The following is a 20,527-nucleotide window of genomic DNA, read 5'->3' on the forward strand; positions in this document are numbered from 1 at the left end:
AGCTCTATCTCTGCTGTTGAAGGACTGCAGAAAAGGCTTAAGGCGTGCTTCAGCCCAGTGAGTGGTGACGTTCACTTCCATACACTTCATGAGCCAGCTTATACTTACTCACCTGACTAATGCTCCACACTATTAGGCACATAATGAGAACTGCAAAAGTGAGGGTGGCCACAGCATGAAGGGAGAGTGGGACACAAGCTTGGGCCAAAAAAACAAATTGTAGCTGCTGTTTGGCCCTGTTGAGAAGAACAGGACTAGACTAGATCTGAACTGCGTTGCTGTTCCAGCTGAAAATGGCTTCAAAAGAAACACAGGTGGATCTGCTCCATGAGTCATTCCCAACAGGTATTTTTTAAAAATAACATCAGCTCTGAACATTCACAGGTTCCAGTTTTCAGTCTGATGGTGCCACAGGGCAGATGTCCCACTCTTAGCACCCTGGGGAGGTTCTCCAACATCTACATCTTGCTTCCCATAGCATTCTCTGTGACTATATGACTTCTGGATTTACCTTCCCAAGATATTTTTATATAATTTATTTGGGGGTGAAATAACTGGATTTCTTTTCTTAATTAAATTCTGGCTTTAGATGGTATGGTTTTATACACTCACACAAGTCTTGTTTCTCTCACAGAAGCATTAAAAAATATATGTTTGGTCATCTGATCAGAGGTATAGTTGGGGAGAGGGAGCAAAGTATCCTCACTGGAAGGGGATATATGGAAAAGAAGAGATTTGGTGGTTAAAGCATAAAAACAAAGGCAATGGAAGACGAGTGGGATGAGAAAATCAAAATATGAACAAAATAAAAAAAGAAGAGAGGGGAAATGAAATCAGTTTCATGCACACTACAAAGCAGGTCTGTCTCTGAGAGGCAATCTGATCTATATGTGAAAACTGATCCATATATGAAAATTGCAAACTACGAGCAGTTCTGCTGCGTTTCCACACACACAAAACTCCCCGAGGGAGGATTTGCTGGCGGAGGTGGTGTTACTCCAGCTGTAAAATGCAAATCCCTCTGCCGCGGGTGTCCCACGACGCCGTTGTCCCCTCTGATGACGGGCGTTCCTGCAGGCTGGGAGAGGGCCAGCAGAGCCCCCCGGAGCCCCCCAGCACCAGGCAGCAGGGCTTCCAGCCGGGTGCCCTTGCCTATGGTATGGTATGAGTACAGAAAATTATTTTGCCAGCTGCACACTGCAGCGGCAGACACAGGGCACCCCTTAAGCTGTCATGCCGAGAGATGACCAAATGCAAGGGCTTTGGTTTGTAGACACAGCACCCCCCCTGCCCCCGAACCCTGCAACACTGCTTTTTCCTCTGTCTTTGCAACGAGCTGGTCTTTCCAACTTTTCCTCTGTCTTTGCAGCTTCGAGGTCTTTGGTGACCTTGAAGAGTCCCCATAGGGACCACGTGTGTCCCGGGGCAGCCCTGTCCGCAGGGGACTGTGGGGACCAGCAGCTCTCACCCCCAAAACAGACAGCACAGTGGCTTTGCATCCGAGGGGGAACCACTTTCTACGTGTGCATCAGCAGGGCTGATGGCAACAAGCAAGCCACCTGCCTGAAACCCACAGCCTGGGGCTGTGAGGGCAGGGGGAGCACCCCAGGGCGGTGGGCAGCACCCCAGGGTGGCACCGCTTGCCTTGGGGTGAGAAGTGGGCTGTAGCTCTGTATTTTATCCCTCTCACCCGATTATAATCACTTTCCTGCCGTGTTCCAAACCACCCCTCCATCTGGATCCTGCCCGGATTCTAACTGAGAAACGAAATCACTGTTAATTAGGAGGTGATCAAAGGTGGGCCCGCCAAGGAGCCCTCCGGGGGAGAAGCACCCTAGTGTTACCCTGCAGCGGAGGGCCCGGGGGCACCAGCTGGGGCTCGTTTCTCATCATGACTCAAGAGGGGAGGAGGATATATATGGAAGTCAGCGGAGGACCCTCTCCATCATCTCCAACAAAGATTTTTACCAGTGTACCAGGTTAGTAGCTATTCCTCTGCCTTTGCATACAGGTAGGTGCCTATGTCCTGTTTCCTTGCACTGGGGGAGGTGAGGAATTTGCTTGATGTGTCACATGCTCTCATTTCTACTTCTTCCAGGTGGTTTTCCAGATTTTGTAACTCCCGGGCTGTGAGATCCTCCCAGTAAGTTTTTAATTTCCGTAAAGGAAGTGGCAATAGATGGGAGGTGGAGGAGGGGTTGATCTTCCCCAAACAGATTGTAGCCCCTGGCTTCAAATCCTTAAGACCTATAAGGCTGTTTTAGAACTGCACTGCTCTCATTCCCTTTGGAATCTGACTGGGTGACTCCCAACCCCCCCCCGGCGTGTAGCAAAACTAAACTTTTTTTTTAAGCTATCAAAGAAAAAAAAAAGAAGTGTCAAATGGCCGAGGAGAGAAGCTTCAAAAAGCTGAAATGCCATGTCTCCGTGCCCCTGCAGAGCAGGGCTGCCTGTCCCAGCCTTGGGCTTGCTGCTGGAGAAGCAGCTTGTCGTTCTCTGAGCCCTCTGCCCTGCACTACAGACACCGCTCTGCAGCGCGGCCCCCCCCCGCCCCGTCTGTGCTCACTTTCGGGGAGCTTATCTGTTTGCCGTGGCGGTTGCGATCTGCAATGCAGACACGCAGCGCCCCGCATGCCCCGGGGCAGGCTCTGGGTTCCCCCCCCCCCCCCCCGTCCATTCTTTGTATTTGGGTGGGGACCGGTGAGGAGGCGGAGGGGGGGAGAAAGAGTGTTAACCGTGGGGGTGGGGGGTGTCTGCCAAGCCCCCGCCGACTCACCAGGCGGCTCTGCGCCGGCCCTCTGGCCCCGAGGGGGAATCAAGGCTCTTCCCCCCCCCCCCCCCCCAACACCCCCCACCAGGGAAGGGTGAGCTGGCAGCGACAACCCGACTCCCGCCGCGACACTGAGGAGCCAAAAAGCGAGGCCTGGTGTCCCAGCCCTCCCCCACTCCCTGAATCCCCCCCCCAAAGCCCCTCCCCTCCAATCAACTGACTTTTAACATGACAATGGCCATGGCAATCCCTTCTAGCCGAGGCCAGGCTGGGGAGGACATAAAGCATCCCCCCACCTCCGCCTAATGGGGTCCCTGCCCGCCGCCAGCTCGCCGCCTGCTCGGGGCTGGGGGGCCCGGCCATGAGCGCCCACCTGGCCATGTCGCCCTACCTGCCCTACTCCGGCGCGGTTCGCTATGGCGACTACTACTGGCTCTCCCCAGGGAGCATGGACAGCGTGCCCGCCGAGGAGGCCCCGGCGGCGGACGGCCTCCCCTTCCCCGCGGCGGAGAAGACGCCTGGCCACCCAGGTACGCGCCCCCGGGGGACCCATCGGGCTGCCCTCGGCTGGGGGGGTGGTGGCTGTGTCCCTTGTGTCCCTCCTGCCCCGGGGGGGGGGGCGCGGGGGGCGCGACCAGGGCTGTCCCGCTGGAAGCGGCGGTGGAGCCGGGCGCGGTGCCGCCCTCCGTCCGGGCGGGCACGGAAGGCTCCGGGTTCCGCTGCCCCCGGGGTGCCGGCGCCCCGTTCTCCGCGCTGCGGAGCCGCTGCAAGTCCCCAGGACACCCGCAACCGTAAATTCTCCCGAGAAGCCGGACTTCGAGGTCTTCGAGTCTTCTCCAGCTGACCCCGCTCACCCCAGTTCTCCCCTTTTTTCTCCTCAGATGTCTCTCCGGCTTCCTCCAGCTCTGGGACACTCATCCAGTACACCCCCGACTCTGCCACTAGCCCCACCGCCGAGCGCCCATCTCCCCATCCCTCTTTCCAGAAGGTCAAGGAACAAGTCGAGGGTGTGGTGAGGAAGGCCAAGAGCCGCACGGCCTTCTCCCAGGAGCAGCTGCAAATCCTGCACCAGCGGTTCCAGTGCCAGAAGTACCTCAGCCCCCAGCAGATCCGGGAGCTGGCTGCTGCCCTGGGGCTCACCTACAAGCAGGTGAACATCTTGCTCTGAGCAGCTGAGTCGCATCCCTGGGGTGAAGTGATCTGGCAAGCAGGGTTTTTGGGGGGTTTTGGTTTTTGGGGGTGTTTTTTCTTTTTTTTCTTAGACCCCAGAGATGAGTTTCTTTCGTGGTCTTGTTAATGTCATTGCTTATGTGAGAGAGCAGAGGGTGTGAAAACTTATGACTCAGTCTTCCTCTTACGTTTGGTTCCAGCATTACCCACCCACTCCATGCAGGTGTTTGAAAGCACGTACAGAGCAGGGTTGTACAGAGCAGGGTTGTGCAGAGTCAGGTTACTGTTGTGTGTGGACACGTGTTGTCTCTGAACGTGAAAAGTCAGATACTTGCACCGCTCTGCAAGTTGGATTTCTTAGTCAGAGTGGCACCTGGGTCTGTCCCTAGAGAGAAGGTCCTTGTCCCACCAGCTACTGGTGTCTGACCGAAGGAGTGACTCGCTCCTGAGTCAAGCACTGATCTCGGCACAGCAGTGAGATGCTGCTGCTGTACAAGCTGCGTTTCTGCAGTGGTCTTGGCCTGCCTTTCAGATAGGGTTTTTGATGCCGTGAGAGATCCCACGGTGATCTGAGGAGTGAGAGTGTTTTCATGTCTCAGCTCTGTGATTCTGTGGCTACCCGGGTCTGCTGCATGTTGTTAAACTGCTGAAATTATGTCCAGTATTAGAAGCCAAGCAGAAACAGGATAACGCCCTATGTCTTTTCCCCATCGCTTCTAGGTGAAAACATGGTTTCAGAATCAACGGATGAAATTTAAACGTTGCCAGAAGGAGAGCCAGTGGGTGGAAAAAAGAGTGTATCTACCACAGGTGAGAGAATTCCCCCTTGCCCCACAACCACCAGTCACTGTTCCTCCAGTCTGTGGGCAGAAGTGCACCATGTCTAACCTGCTAATTCGAATCATGCACAATTATCAAGCCAGTTGTATTTCTTGTAATAAGGCCTACAGGGGCATCTATTTTTAAGCCTGCCCTTGCACTGAAAGAGCTTTGTTTCCAGTCTGCTTATCTCCCACTTGAGACTAGATAGAAAACAAAATAGCCAAAGAGGGCCAGCAAAGCTACTCGTGCTGGTTTACTCCCCAGCATGGTGCTCCTAGACATGATGGAGATAAGTTAGTCATCTCCAAGTCAACAGTTAAGATCATCATCTCTGGTATTATTAGTCTATAGTGAGGACAGTGAGTGTGAAAAAGACGCTATTGTTTGGCTTGGGGGATGGGATGGGAAGAAAGGAGGACCCATCCAAAAGAATGGGCACAGTTGCTGTGGCACTCTGCGTTACTGAACAGCCTTCTCTGTCTCTCCTAGAATGGGTTTCATCAGGCTGCATACCTGGATATAACCCCCACACTTCACCAGAGCTTCCCTGCGAGTGCCAGCAGAAACCTCCAGGCTGTGACCAACGTGCACCAGGCTTACACCAACGGCCAGACTTATGGGAATGGGCAGAGCCTGTACTCGATCGTGGCTGTGGAGGATGAGGGGCTCTTTGGAAAAGGTGGGACAAGCTGCAATACTCATCAAGCCATGGATTTATTAAACCAGCAGATGAACTTCTATCACAGCTGCTCTGGCGATGTGGATTACATCAGCCTGGAGTCAGAAGACACCTACAGCTTTCAGAGCACCTCTGACAGTGCCACACTGTTCTCAAGCTCTTCTGTACGGCATCAATGCCAGGCCCCTTGGCATCACCTGGGGACCCAGAGTGGTTATGAGTCTTAGGTCTATTTTTTTTCTCCCTTCTGTTTTCTCTCATGAGGCTTCTGGGGTCTTGACTCAGGGATCCAGTTTCTATTCCTTTCTCTTGCCCTTCCTCCCCATCTCCTGTTTTAACCATTGGTGGGGCTCAGCACCCTGCTGCCTTGGGCTAGTTTTCTGTTTAAAGGCACCTGTCAGTTCGTAGCTAACCCTTGGCAAGGGTGTTTTGTGTGTGGATAGATGAAACTTCATTCATGGAGGGGAATGTGCAATGCCACAGCCAGAAGCAGCAGAGGCAGTAAAGGTCTATGTTTGCTGTCCAGGTCTCACCTTCCTCTGCTGCCTCTATTAGGAGGTGATCTCTGATTCTTGCCCTGTGTGTCTTGCAGCAGAGCTTTGCTGGAGAAGAAAACGCTGTACTTCAGCATATTTCTGCTAGAACTACCTTGTTGTAGCCCAGAATCTTTCCTGCTGTCTTGCCTATTGCTACCTCAGTCAGCTAACTGCTAATAGATTCTTCATCTGCATCCTCTCCTCCCTCACCAAAAAGCTACATGCGATCATCTGATTTCAGATGATTTGGTCCAGTTACTTTCAGCAGCTCCTCCTGGAGGGGTCAGCACCTGCCTACCCCATTGCTGCCCTCCTGTGTACATGGGGCAGTTCAGAGGAGGAGAGAAGGTGCAGTAGAGTATTGCCCATATCTCACATGGAAACTTTGGTTTTCAAAGCTGCTAACCTACTTGTGCCTGTCAGCTTATTCAGGATGGTGTCTCTGGGACTCTCCCCACCCACTTTAGATCTTGCCTTTCTGCATCTATCTGCTGAGAGACTGTTGGCTTGTCCCAACCTGCAGATTGCAGCAGAGGGTAGCCCAAAGTGCCATTGTTGGAAGAGCAAGGAGTGGCTGTGTGTAGTCATCTTTGGAGTGGTGAGAACAGTCTGCTTATCTGTACATGATGGTCCCCTAGCACTTCACAAACACAGCACCACTACAGTGCAGCTTTCTCTGGGGTAGAAGCACGCAGCTATGTTTTAAAGGACTCTTGTTATTTTACAGGTGATGTTTGATGTCACTTATCCTGGAACCTGGATGTTGAGGATGGGGACTCCTGTTGGGTCCTGGTGGAGTTGTCATCCAAGGGGCTAGAGCGGGATGCTTCCCCAAGCTCTTGTCTAATCACAGTTTTAAGAGTGTAAGCTAGTAGGATTTTTGTCCCTTCCCCAGGGCTTAGTTGGATCTTTTCTGTATTATTCTGCTGAAAAGGGCACTGGCTGCCTCATCTGACTAAAGTACCCAGGCTCTGGGGGAGGTGAAAAGTTTAGAGAAACCTAGTTTGACAAAATGATGAAAATGCTAATTGAAATTTTCAGTTCCTTTTTTTGGGAATAACTGAATCATTCTTTCCAGTATGGAGAAACTGGAAGTCAGCTCTAACCTATGCAAAACTGACCTTTTTTACAAGATGTGGAATTGCAGAGTCAGTGTCTGCCACTCACTGCCCAAGAATACAAAATGGCATGAGCTGGCAGGAGGAAATGAGACGGTAAAAGCATAAATATTTCTATGGTAGAGGTTTTTTGTGGTTAATCCACAATTTTTACTGCAACCCTGTCTTGAAATGTCTGCAGAAGGGTTGTATGTTGTAGTTAAACCTCACTGCAAAGGAGGAAAATTATTGTTGTTCCAGAATAATTTTTCTTAAAGCATATTTTCTTGCAGTGATCTCAAGCATGTTTTTTACTGTGTGCATGTTGTGTTTTATGACTGTTTCTGTTTAATGTTCTTAGAAACTGTTTGAATTGAAATAAATTACTTTTATTTTAATGTTGAAACTGTCACCAGCTTACATCCAAACAGCCTGCTACCAGAATGGTTATTCTGCACAGGTTAGTCCAGCTGAGGAAAAGAGGAAAAAAAGTAACTCCTACTGCATTTCTCCCAGAGGTAGGATCAAGCAACTGTTTAAAAGGATTAGGTCACAGAAGTCCATTGGCCTGGTTTTTGTCATGCAGGTGTGTTGCTGAGCACATGGTGGGGCTCCAGGAGTAGGCAACTGGACTGCTAGCTACTGGCTTGCAGTAATGTGCAGCCCTGTAACATGCTTGTATTAGCCCTTAAACTGCTGTGCTTCAGAATAACTAATCATGTATGAGGGTAGGAGCAAAGAAAGTGTCTTTTGAGACTGTGTGGCCACCTGCTGTTGCTCCAGAAGTTCACAGTTAGAGGTCTGGGAGTCCTGCCTCACTGAGGCTGCAGCTCTCTTGGGGTTCTTGTGCTAACCTCAAATGGCAGCAGAAGTTTGTGTGTAGGTCACTGAATCCTGCCTCTAGCACTGAAACAAAAACTTACTACTTTCTCTACTTTGCCCCAAGACTGCATTTATCTCCTCTTAGCAGCTGGGAACAACATTTAAAAGGTACTGAAACACATGAGACAGGCACATTGAGACTGAAGCAGTGCATCAGCACCCACAAATTTAAAGACTATGAACCTTTTCCTGCCCAGTGAGCTTTGGTTTGTCAGAGCCTTGCTTTCCTTATATACCTCATAGTTTGGACACCTGTGCAGCCAAGGGCTGCAGTGTCCATGGGCAGCAGCACTGATGGAATAAGGCGGTTGTCTGCGTTCAACAGCTGATGCTACTGCACTGTCAGCAGAATCAAGCTTCTATTAGTAGCCATAGTTTAAACTAGCAAAAATGATCTGTTTGGGTTTAATCCCAGATTCCATAAACTACAGTACACAACCAAAGCTTTTCATCTGTTTGAAAGGGGTGGTTCAATAGGTATTCCCACTGAGCACAATTAGCTAAACTGGCATCTGACTGCTCAGGCTCAAACTGCCATGGGTCCTTTGACCAGAACCTGCTTGTGTGGGTGCCAAAGCATGTCTGCTTCCCTTTTGCAATACTGTACTGCTTTGCTTCCAAGGGCAAGGTGGAATATGGGCAGGAAGGCAAGGGAGTGGAGGTTTGAGCCTGTAGGGGAGGCAGAAAGGCTGAGTGTGTGCTGCCAACCTTCAATAGTAGAAAAAAGGCAAATCTGGCCTGGAAGAGGGGGAAATTCCAGGTTCATGTGATTTCCTATATTACAGAACAGAGATCCTTTCTCATCCTGACCTAAGACTCATGTCCCAACATCAGTTTGGATGAATTCTAGGTAATGCTCTAGCACTAGTGTTAATTTCAACAATTCTCGGGGGGGGGGGGGGAGCTGAACCATATACCTATAAAAGTCATAGATACTAAAGCCTTGCCTTTCAGCTTTTAAATTAGCTCCTTCCATTTTAAATTTTTGAGATGCAAACTTAAGCTCTAAAGAAATACACAAGGTGCACAGGTCTTTGCAGAATGATTGCAGAGGATGCTTGCTACAGATTACCTGTATTGCTTGGGTGTGTTTCCCTTCCATGTTTCTGCTACAAAGGTAAGGAGGTAGCCAGAGCTCTGTTGGCCTATCTCCTCCTGTGGAAACAGATATTGTTGCTAAAATAGCCCTGGGGCTGGGCTCTGCATGCTCAGATTTTGTTCCTGCGTTTACCATAGGAGCATTCTGCAGAAATGGACATTCCTTTACGGGTGTGTTATTCCCCTGGTTGCTCAGGCTGGGTTGCATGCAGGTTTGGCAAGCACACCTAGTTGTAGGGCTGGAGGGAACATGCAGAGTGGCTGTTGGAATTTTGGCAGGTGGGCTGGAACGGGCTGCTAGTAGCCCAGGAAGAGTTTCTACAAGCTGTGGTATTAAGCAGGACTCTGTCCTTCCGCAGTGCTGGAGATCTCTGTTATCTTGACATACCTGAGTCGCATCACCATGTGAAACAGATGCACAGGTGATTGCAGCACTACTACCAAAACGGGTGCAACTAATCCCTCCAGGCTCATACTTCCAAAAGGGCTTATATCAGTTCTTCAGAGGAAGTAAGTGCATGTCAGTAAAAGCCCTTTCTGTTGGGGTACGTTACATCTCTGTCAGGACTGCTGCTTCTTGTGACTGTGCTGTGTAACAGTGATTGCTGTACACTGCAAACATGATTTGCCTTGCCAGCAAATCTTTTCAGGATCAAGCTGTAAGCCCATATGGAGCTCTTTATATGTATTATAGCTTGTGGGAATACACTGCACTTTCACAGTATCTCTGCAGGGTCAACACTCCAGTTTGTCAACACTGCAGATACTGCTCCAGTGATGCGGAGAATCCCACCCAAACAGGAGAAATCAGATCTAGTACAGACTATGTAGACCACGCTTTATTCTCTAGTTAACTGGATCCCAGCCTTTGCTGTCCCATAGGCAAAATACCAAGCAAGTACAGTGGTGCAAGCGACCTCATTCTTCGCTCTCTGTGTCAACATGGCCCATGACAATGTTTTACAAGCTACATGTTTCTTCTGAGGGGCCCGTGAGCAAGGGCTCACAGCTCCAGTTGTCTCTCCAGTGCAAATAAAAGGCATGATCTTTGCTTTAATAGGTTCTTCCCTACAGGCATGTGTAAACACTGTATTTAGTTATCTAACTACACTGCATGACTCAAATGCTGATCTAACAGGGTTTTGGAAATTTTCAGTAAAGCATTGCCACATATCTTTTGCTCAGCCCATCATCAGAGGCCAACAACACCTTGGCTGATACTGAGCAGTCAAGAGGCATGAAGAACGCAAATTCATGGAACTGATTCTAGACCAAAAAAAAAAAAAAAAAGGTTTTTCCTTTCCTGTGAGGGCCATGTTGTCTTCATGCTGTCCAAAGTGAATCTTTTTTGTAACCAGGCTAGAATTAATTTCTCATGTTTAATGGAAGCCCATCTGCTCACAGACAGGGTGTGTCTGTAGCAGCTGGGCTGTGTCTGAATCACTCTATCTTTTACAAATTACAACATCAGGACTGCTGCCTTGGGTGAGCCCAGAGATCCATCCAAGTCATTGCTTAAATACAAGGGAAAGACCAGAAGAGAAAGCAAGTCCCCAGTGTCCCTCTCTGTCTGGCGGTGGCTGAGGGGACTGCCTGTAACACGAGCTGCATTCCTGCTGCTGTTACACAGGGCATTGGGAATGCAGCTCCTGATGCAGATGACATCAGTGAACTCCCTTCCTGGAAGTTGCTTACTTGCCTGTTGGAATTGCTGCAGGCTTTCAGTTTCCAGAACCACCTGTGGCGATAAACTCTGTCTTTGAATGATGGCCTCTGAAAAATTTTGGGGGTGTCTTGAGGAAACTGCAAGATTTGGTAGTGTTTGTTAGCCCAGTTTTGCTGGGAAGGTCAGTGGTGGGGAGATCTCAACTGACAACTGTTGCTCTTATAGCTAGCATCCTTCTGCAAGCCAGTCCCAAGGGCTTCACAGCAAGATCCTGCTTGTCCTAAAGCATTCCTGAAGGAACAGGGCATGATAGGTGACTCCTGTTCCAGAGAACTATTCGTCACAAGCTCAACATTTTCACCTACAGCGGCCTTTGATGGGATGGTATGGAAAGGTTTCAGATGATATTCAGCTTAGTATCAGCACTGTTGGTTCCAAAGGGGCTGAAAAAGCTCCCGGCACTCACGTGAGAGCCCTGATAATTGCTGCTGTTGCAGGCCACCTTCAGATGTTACCCAGCACCTTTTCGGCTAAGCTAACTCAACCGGTGCCCACCCCTCTGATGGTGCAGTGGCTGCAAGAACATGTCTTTCCCCAGCTTAGGCACTTGCTGGCTGTAGGATGGATATTTGTGGGGCTGTGCTTTTAAAATGGATAGCCAAAATTGTATGACTTAGAAATTTGCTCTCCAGAAGGCCTTATTTTTCCCCAAATCATGCTGGCCATACCATTTACAGTACAGTTTTATAAAGTGTAGCTGAACAACCAAAAGGTCAAAGAGTGGCTGCATGAAGGAATGGGGGTGGGAACAAACAGCTGTGAGGCACAGGGACATAAACCAGCTTTGCCAACAGAAGACCATGCCTCGTATTACTCCAGTCACAGGTATCAATCGCCTTCATTTTATGCTTTCTTTTTTTTTTTTTTTAACCATGACAGTTACTGCATTGCATTAAGATAAAGTCATTGTCATCATCAAAGAGTGATAGAAAACCTGTGACTCAGGGAACTGGGACTCTGTTATTAAATATACCTTGATACACACATGTGGTTTTAGGTACTTAGACACTTATATTGTATTAAGTTTAGAAATGATGGTACCTCTGCGTTTTAGCCAGTCCCAGTATTAAATATTGCTGGGTAGGGGAAATTCTTAAGGTGCGTGGTAGTTACCTTGTCCTTTGTCTCTAGATATCTGGCATTGCCAAGGGTCATGAAGCTCATCCCCTACAACACAGAAAAATCTCTGTTTATAGTTTCAGAGTCAAATCAGTAATAACAATGGCATACAGTTGCTATGACTATTTATGCTCCATCTGGATTTTATATTGCAGTGCTCTATTACAGTGGAAAAAAGCTACAGAAAAAATACATAATCCATCTTACAAAATATTTTATTATTTGCCAAATTGAATGCACTGTTTGGTTTTCTTGAGAGGAAGCACAGAAAGATACAGATTAGAACGAAGGGCTTGTTTATAATTTTGATGGTTATAAGATCACCTTGCCAGCCTTTCCGTAAGCCACTTGTCACATCTCTCTTCATAAGACACTTCATCAATTCTGTACTTGTGGCTGACCTACAGAACTGGTGCTCTAACCATCAGATGGATGCCTGGCGTGTGACAGTAACTTCTCCAACTTTAGTGGAAGGTATGTGACCAGCAGCTCTCCACACAGCTCATGGCTTCATGGGTTATGTACACGCAACTGTAAAGTGATATGTGTAAATGAAAGCCCCAAAGGAATCTGTGCCTCCTCCGAGACAAGTTACAAGATCCATAATTTAGAAGATCCAGGGGATAATCTAGGTAATCAGATCTTGGGTCTTGCTATAAGGAAACTTGGTTGTCTGTGCCAACAAAGGAGGGGAGAGGTGTGCACGTGTAAGGGCATACGTATGAAGGACTGTATGTAGATATATGAGCAGACAGGTATCTGCATGTCTGTGCATGTTTGCAGGCACATATTTGGATGACAAAACAGTTTCTAGCTACATGATGCCCCTGAGTTGAAGAGCACATGAATAACAAAGGGAAAGATGAGAATAAGATTTGATTCCCGGCTGCCCCAGTACCCCACATCCACAGTGCTTAGGAGTGATAGAGATGGTGACCAGCAGTGGTGGGGCAAGGAGCCCCCACGGTGGTCGAGTGGTGAAAGTTACAGCCATCACCTGTCTTTGTGCCTGGGTATTCCACACTGCCAGGACAGCTGTGGTAAAAGTCTACTTTGTGCTGGGCAATGAAGCCCACTGTCTGCTGGACGCTGCAGGTGCCCCCGCCTTTGCCAAAGACTCCTCCATCCTCGCTGGTCATGATTGTGTAAGCGTTCTGCCCGGCTCCGTAGTGCTGACGGGGGGGAGGCACAGTTTGGATGTTGCTGGCTGCAGTGATCGGGTAACCCTGGTGGAATTTGGGGTGCACATCCAGGTAAGTACTTGGCTGGAAGCCACTCTGAAAGGGAGAGACAAGAGAGTCAGAACACAAAAGCTTCTCCACGTGTGTCCGCAGGCCTGACATGTACTGGGGCTCTTCTGTCCCTTCACATTTCATGTTGTCTCTTGATCAGCAGCAGTAGCATGGGAGGACAAGAAGAACCATATCCATCCCCATAGCTCAGGGATGGATACACAGTTGTGTATGTATATATATGAGGAAAACAGCTTTTCCCTGGAAGCATTTCCAGGGGAGGAAAAAAAGCATTGCAGAGGAGGGCAATGAAGCTGGTGAAGGGCCTGGAGAATAAATCCTGTGAGGAGAGATTGAAGGAGCTGGGACTGTTTAGTGTGAGGAGGAGAAGGCTGAGGGGAGACCTCATCACTCTCTACAGCTCCCTGAAAGGACATTGTAGAGAGGTTGGTGCTGGTCTCTTCTCACAGGTAATTAGCGATAGAACAAGAGGGAATGGCTTTAAACTGCAACAGGGGAGATTCACACTGGACATTAGGAAAAAATTTTTCAGAAAGAGTGGTCAGACAGTGGAATAGGCTGCCCAGGGAGGGGGTGGAGTCACCATCCCTGGATGTGTTTAAGGGTCGTTTGGATGAGCTGTTGGGGGATGTGGTGTAGGGGAGAACTTTGTAGAGTAGGGCTGGTGGTTGGACTCGATGATCCCAAGGGTCTTTTCCAACCTGAATGATTCTGTGATTCTGTGATTTCAGTGCTATCATCAGCACATTGCCAGGCTACCTACAGAACATGGAGAGTCATGCTAAGTCTGTGCCTCTGTGCTGAACAAACCAGAAGGCAGGGTACTCTGATACCTGTATGCTTAAGTTGTCCCCATGGAGAAAATACATCACAGGACTTATCTGCCCAGACAGAAGGCCCATGCTGAGCTATGTGCTGTGTTCTTACTTGCATGAGGCACTGAGCCCGTTCAGTCCACAGGCTATGCTTCTGGCACCTTTTCAGCTTCATCCTCCGGTTCTGGAACCAAGTCTTCACCTGGTTGGGGAAGGGAGAGCAGAGAAAACATCAGCAAAGGAGAGGGAAGAGCAAATGTTATCAGAATCGCAAGCAGGAAGAAGCAGGGGGAGAGTCACCAGATGGCATAGATATATTGGGCAGCAGCAGATAAAGGCCCTTAAGAGCTCCCTGGGGTTGTTGCCAAGGGATGTCTGTCTAGCAGCCTCAGCAGGTGGCTAGTGCATCTGCATGGTAGGGGGAGGGGGCGGCATTATGTCCACGGGACAGTTATAGATGTGACAAATTGACTCATTTCAATCACGGAGATGAATGAGTGGTGCAAATCAGACCCACCCGGCTCTCTACAAGCCCCCTGCGCTACAGGCAAACCTCTAAGACACTGCTTCTGCATGCTCGAGCGGAGAAGGGAGAGGCTTGCTCTTTGAACCCAGCAGTTCCCAAATTCAAAGCTCCTTGCTAGGATGAATTCCAGAGCTGTTTGCCCCCAGGGCTGTGTCTGCCCTATGACAGCAGCCTTTTCAGGGATGTGGACTGAAGGAAAGGGCAGATTGTCCCACCTGCTTTGTTCCTGACAGAATCAGTTCAATGTGTGCAAGCATATGTGTGTACCTAAAATGCATTTATAACTTTTTTTAGTCCTGGGGCATCCAGCCCACTGTGCCCAGCTCTGAGATCCAAATTCCAGGCAGATTTTGGACTTGTAACTGCAAGTGCTTGTGCTCCATTGCCCAGCCCCCTCTGCTTTCCAAAGGCATCATTTGAGCCATCACCAGTTCACTACACACAACCTGCCTGGAGACCAGCAGAGGCCCTGAAGGGCTGCGATGGATGGACCTCGCAGCACCCACATGGAGAGGGGAGCACATGTCAAGCAGTCGGGCAGTGCTGAGTGGGGGATGTTATTAGATATTGGACAAGATCAGCCCTAAGAAACATGAGCAATAGCTTTCAGCATGTTGCAGCCCTGGGATTCAGGGAACAGAAGCATGCCAGGGTTTCTGTTAAGTTCACCAGCACAGAGGTAGAGGCTGTTTGAGGCAAACAACATATTCATCACTGTGTTTCTACTACAAAGTGTTGGCATTCTACTACATTCTACTAAGAGTGTTGGCAACAGTACCCTTAACTGACCCCTCACTGGGGAGGCCCCAGTGAGGTGCCACTGGCTCTCCTCTCCCCCAGAAGTGCCTCTGATCTCCGGGTGTGAATAGGCAGGGGAGCAACTGCTAGCTGGCACCTTTGCCTCTACTCTCTGCTGGGGACTCATCCTTCCATCCTGTCACTGCCTTATGTGACCATTCAGCTGCTGTGTGACATATACACCATAGGTCAAAGTCTCCATGTTTACCTGCTTGTAGGTGAGCCCCAGGAAAACAGCCAGGTCCCGGATCTGCTGGGGGCTGAGATACTTCTGGCTCTGGAACCGCTGGTGCAGGATTTGCAGCTGCTCCTTGGAGAAAGCTGTGCGGCTCTTGGCCTTCCTCACCCCCTCCATGACATCTCCTCCACCCTTCTGAGACTTAGCTGCACGCTGTGGGGATGAGGATGCCGAATGTGGACTGGTGGCTGAATCTGGTGTGAATTGGCTGAAATTCCCAGAACTGGATGAAGCTGGGGATACTTCTAGAAATGATAAGACAGTGGGAAAAGGTATACGAGACATCACGCACAGCTATAGGGGTATGAGCATATTCCTTGCCTGTTGCAGAGCTCCTTGCCCATCAGACAGGAGCTCTCTTGAAGTAAAGGCTTGTGTCACCATTCTTCCTTCATGGATCTGTGAGCACAGACAAGCCCACTGACAGTGAGCAGCGTCCCAGCTCACCCCTCTGGGATTGCCTGTGGCTCCCTTTCACCAGGTGGAAAAGTCAGGGCAGAGAGGGAAGAATGCTGGCTCACAGTGTTAGTATCCTCCTCAAAAAGGACCCAGTAATATTTTGGTCTCAGTGAGGTGTAAAAAGGCCTAGTCATGACTGCAAGCATAGCTTTAGGTTGGTGACTGAGCTGCCCAAAACTGCCTGCCAAGCAATCTCAAGACAATGGCAAAGCAACCTCTGACCAGGGTGTATGGTGAGGCAGAGCAGTCAGTGCTCACAAGGATGGGGCGGCAGGTGGAGAGCATCAGTCAGGCCTTGGATATTGGCTCACTCCTGTTTGCCTGTGGCTCCCACCACAGACCATCCCACTGCTGGAAACACTGGTATAGATGGAGGGACCTATTTGGCTGAGGGGTCTTCTGGTGAGAGAAGAATGAAGAGAAATTTGATGTGGAAATGAGGAGGAATAGAGGAAAGGTGGATGTGTGGGACAGGTGAGAAGAGACAGTAATCCTGTACCAGGGACATGGGGGACAAAATTCAAAAGTGCAAAAGGTGTCCAAGCCCCTTCTCATTTGTCCTGAGGTACATGTCTTAAGGGGTTTCTGTTGAGGACAAAGATCTAAATGAAAAGCTTCCTAAACAATCTGGGCTGCTAGTCCAGACAAAAGCCGCCAAGATGCAAAGTCATTCAGGCTGCCTGAATAGGAAAATGCTAACAAGAGAGATTACCCCAGTCCCTTTTGTCAGGTGCCTGGCTGCTGGGATCTGTGAAAGTCTGAGATCTTCTCAGGCCAGCCCTGACTTAAGGACTGCGATGCCAGCCTGCCCCCTTCCCCGTAACTGCAATGATAAATCTGTTCATCCCTCCTTCCTCCAGCTACTCCTCTGCAAACCTTTCTGCATCGGCCATCCCCTCTCCTCTGGACATTTCAGGGGAGAGAGTGTGCAGTGAATGGGGTAGCTCCTGATCTCCTTCCTAGTCACCCTGAGAGCTGTGACTCTGCAGCCCACTGAGTCACCCTCCTCAACCTCCCGAATGTACTTCCAACGCAAAGTACTGATGCCCTCCTGAGGAATGGGCTCCCCGTCCACTCTACCAAACCCCTCCTTCTGTCCTATGCTGAGAGGCTACTAAGCAGTTCCTCAAAGCAAGAAACACAAACAGCAGTCCAACAGACATAAACATGAAAACCTACGACAGACCTGCTCCCACAAGCCCTTGACACCTGTAGGCCTTTGCTTCCATGGCCGGGCTCTCTCTGTAGAGAGATGCACCAGAGGAGAGCGTTTGAAGATGGGTTTTAAGTCTATATGCCAAGCCTACTGGAGGCATGAATGAGTCAATCTGCCCGCTGGCTTTGTGGAGCAAGCAGCATGCAGAGAACTTAAGCCTTTCTCCAAACTACCCACTGGTCCCTCTGCCCAAGCCTGTAGCTACCTGCACTCCAAAAGATCAAGCGTGTAGCCTTGCTGACCATAAAATGGGGCTGGGCAAAAACCTGCTTTCATCAGCTATTCTATTGCCACTCACTGGAGTGGGAGAGGAATGGCAGGGACAGAAAATGCCACCACGGTGGGGCCTTGGACTTTTTTTTGCAAAGAGGGAAAGGCAAGGCAACAAGAGCACGGAAAGGAGAGGGAAATAGAGGAAAATGGCAAACTAAAAGAAGCAGAGATCTAAAGGGAGCAGATTTCCCAGCACAGTGATTCAGAGCATGCCTCGGCTCAAGTTTAAATGAGCACATGAAGGGCGCGAGGGGTTTGTAAGGGGATAAGCGATGCCATGAGCAGAATTACCTTAAGGATTTGTTTCTCTCCGTAGCACACATGGCAGCATTTGACTAAAAGGAGGCCCAGACATTTCTGCCCCGAGAGCTATGAACTTCCATGTTGTCACACTGCCCTTCAGCCTGGATCACAGACTTGCCAGTGCCTGGACTCTCGCAGGCTGTGTTGGGGTTTAGGAAACCGGTTCACAGTCACCAAAGAAAAGTAGCATGGAAGGGTGGTGTGACTGACTGCCCAAGGTCACCCATCCTCCTTGCCTACCACATCACACTTTGCCCAGATCACACATTAGGAAACCAAGGTAGGGAGAGAGAAAAATTTGCTCAAGGTCATTAAGCCGAGTGGCTGGCCTGGGACCACGGGTATCCTGAGGACTAGCTCTAGGACTTAGCTGAAATGCCTTACCTGCCATCCGCCTCTTCCCTCCTGCCTCCGGAGACTGACCGGCTCCCCCTGGCCCAGCCGAAGCGGGGGGATGTCCTGCCTCCCCCGCCGAGTTCCAGTAAAACTCCAGGTACCCCATGCCAGCCCCGCTGGGGTAAGCCTGGTAGGGGGGCAGAGCCAAGTGTGCACACATGGCGGGCTGATGAAGGGGGGGGGTCCCCCACCTTCTAATAGATGCTATCTGCACCTGGGGGGTAGGTCTCACCAGCAAGCTGAGGTAGACAGGCAGTTACCTTTATAGCTGGCTGTCCCCTGCCTGGGACTGCAATATTCACCATCCTCGAGGCTCTTTGTCATGTTAAAGAGGATGATTGGTGGGGTGGGGACAGAGCGGGGGCGGGGGGGGGGGGGGGGGGGGGGGAGTGGTGAGGTGGTGGTGTGGGGGTAGAAAGCCACACATGGCATCAGGGCTAAAATATGTCCCCTCTGAATTCTTCCCATTCTGCAGGTTCCTCAGTCACACCTGAGCAGGGTCTCATCCAGACCCCCAGGAAACCTCCTCCCGCCTGCTTCTTTGGGCTCAGCTCAAATTGTCCTGTCACAAAATAATCCCATGAGTGCAGATGTCCTGTAGAAGACAGACGTATACTGCACTGGGAGAACAAATCCCAACCAATGTCCACCACATGGAAGTGGGCAGGAGGTAGATCTGGTGCTGAGCTGCTCAGTACCATGCTGGGCAAACCCAAACCCTGGCTCCAGGTTATGGGGAGGGTTCTGAGACCTTTGCTTTGTGGTTTGTGTCACATTGACATCCCCACAACACCCACTCACACATGCACACACCCTTCCGATCTGGCAGCACTTCCCACACTTGGTGAGACGGAGCAAGAGGGAAAAACAATAAAGGATCAGACCTGGGGGCTAGAACCTACTTTTTTTTTTTTTTTTTTAACTGAGGAGGAATTTCCTTTACACAGTCATTTGAGGGAGCCAGCTGAGAATGTGTCTGGCCCATCTTCCACATGTCTGTTCCAGAGCAAAGTCAGAAACACTGGACAAGTCACATCCAACACCAGATCTCATTTTGCAGAGCAGACTCAGAAATCTCAGCTGTCTGGTCTACAGAGGGACAATCAGCAGAGACATTTTCACTATGGAGGTAGGAAAAGATTTAGTGCAGGTAAGGTCCACAGCTAACAGATTTGCTCCCCCATGGCCTTTCAAAGGCACATCCTTTCATTTGCGTAGACTTGGCTGTGGCCTTTGCCAGGCCTTCACAGGCTGGTTGGAATAAAGATGAAGTTTCCTTTAATGCAGGGTTAGCTGATGTTTGCTGACATATGGCCCCCCCAAGGGGGACAGGCACCTGCAGAGCTGTTCATTAAATAACTAGAGGTGAGCGAGTGAGCCACAGGATTCAGCTATGGGCCTGCAGGTTGGTCTGCTCTATGGGCTTACGCCAGTCCCTTCCCCTCAGGAGGTTTTGCTCTGCCTGTGTTTAGGAAGATTTTATTAGCTTCATCTCCAAAGACATTGTGAGTTTCTAGCTAATGTCTGTATTTCTCAATGCAGACAGAAGTCCCAGAGTTAATTCAACTATTTCTTGCTAGAACCAGCCCTGCTTTGGCACCAGGACATGCGCATGCCTCATGTCAGCAGCTCAGAGCTGAGGGTGCAGAACCACAGAAGTGTAAAATTATTTAACCTGGACTGCCCCTGCATCCCTCTGCGCCTCATTGCTCCACAGGTGCTTGTCACTGACTTCTTCCCAAGCCTGTGCTAGCACCCAATACCTTCTCAACAGACCAGAAAGGGGAACCTGCTTGCTGTGAAAGCTTTCTAATATCAGCAGGGAGAAGAAACACACAAGGGGGGGTGAGCAAAACCATAGGAAATGAGATTTAGATCAGTTTAAAAGGATGTAGAACACCACTTCTACCAGCACTTCTGCTGCTGCTCTGTGTCCCATGGTAGGTTACTAGTCCCGGCTTCCCTGTCTGTAGAGCAGGGGCAAGTTGGAGCCTTCTGAGATCCCTGCATGGGAAACCACAAGGAACTGCAGGACTGGCCTGTAAGCGAACCTGAAAATCAATGCAGCTGCTCTTGAGCCATCAGGGGCAGATCATTCATCTCCCTTGCCACATCACAGCATGATTCTGCTGCCTTGGGACCATCCACTTTCCCATGAGGTGCAGACCGGAGGGAACTGAGGGCCTGGTTAGGGTCTCCTTAACTTGGCACTCAGTATTATGTTTTCTGTTCGCATGAAACTCTTTTCTATGCCTACAAACTTCAGGGACTGACATCTCTCTGCACAAGAAATGCAGTTTTAAATATGAAATTAACTTGAAAAAGTTACAGCAAAAAAGGGCTTTTGAGCA

General features: G+C 49.8%; 2 protein-coding genes across 2 annotated transcripts; one reads left to right on the plus strand and one right to left on the minus strand.

Moving 5' to 3' along the window:
* Window positions 1-3,131: 3,131 nt before the first annotated feature.
* On the plus strand, window positions 3,132-5,668 carry LOC141923691 (homeobox protein NANOG-like). The gene is made up of 4 exons (XM_074825309.1): window positions 3,132-3,300; window positions 3,652-3,920; window positions 4,661-4,750; window positions 5,252-5,668. The coding sequence occupies exons 1-4, from the start codon at window positions 3,132-3,134 to the stop codon at window positions 5,666-5,668; spliced, it is 945 nt and encodes a 314-aa protein (XP_074681410.1).
* A 7,145-nt stretch (window positions 5,669-12,813) lies between these two features.
* LOC141923692 (homeobox protein NANOG-like) lies at window positions 12,814-18,336 on the minus strand. Its single transcript, XM_074825310.1, has 4 exons — window positions 18,165-18,336; window positions 15,500-15,774; window positions 14,080-14,169; window positions 12,814-13,176 (listed from the first exon to the last, which is right to left on the minus strand). Exons 1-4 carry the CDS (start codon window positions 18,334-18,336, stop codon window positions 12,814-12,816), a joined length of 900 nt encoding a protein of 299 aa, XP_074681411.1.
* Between the last annotated feature and the right edge of the window lie 2,191 nt (window positions 18,337-20,527).

This window comes from Strix aluco, chromosome 5 (genome assembly GCF_031877795.1).
Source record: "Strix aluco isolate bStrAlu1 chromosome 5, bStrAlu1.hap1, whole genome shotgun sequence".
In the NCBI taxonomy this organism is placed as follows: Eukaryota; Metazoa; Chordata; class Aves; order Strigiformes; family Strigidae; genus Strix; species Strix aluco.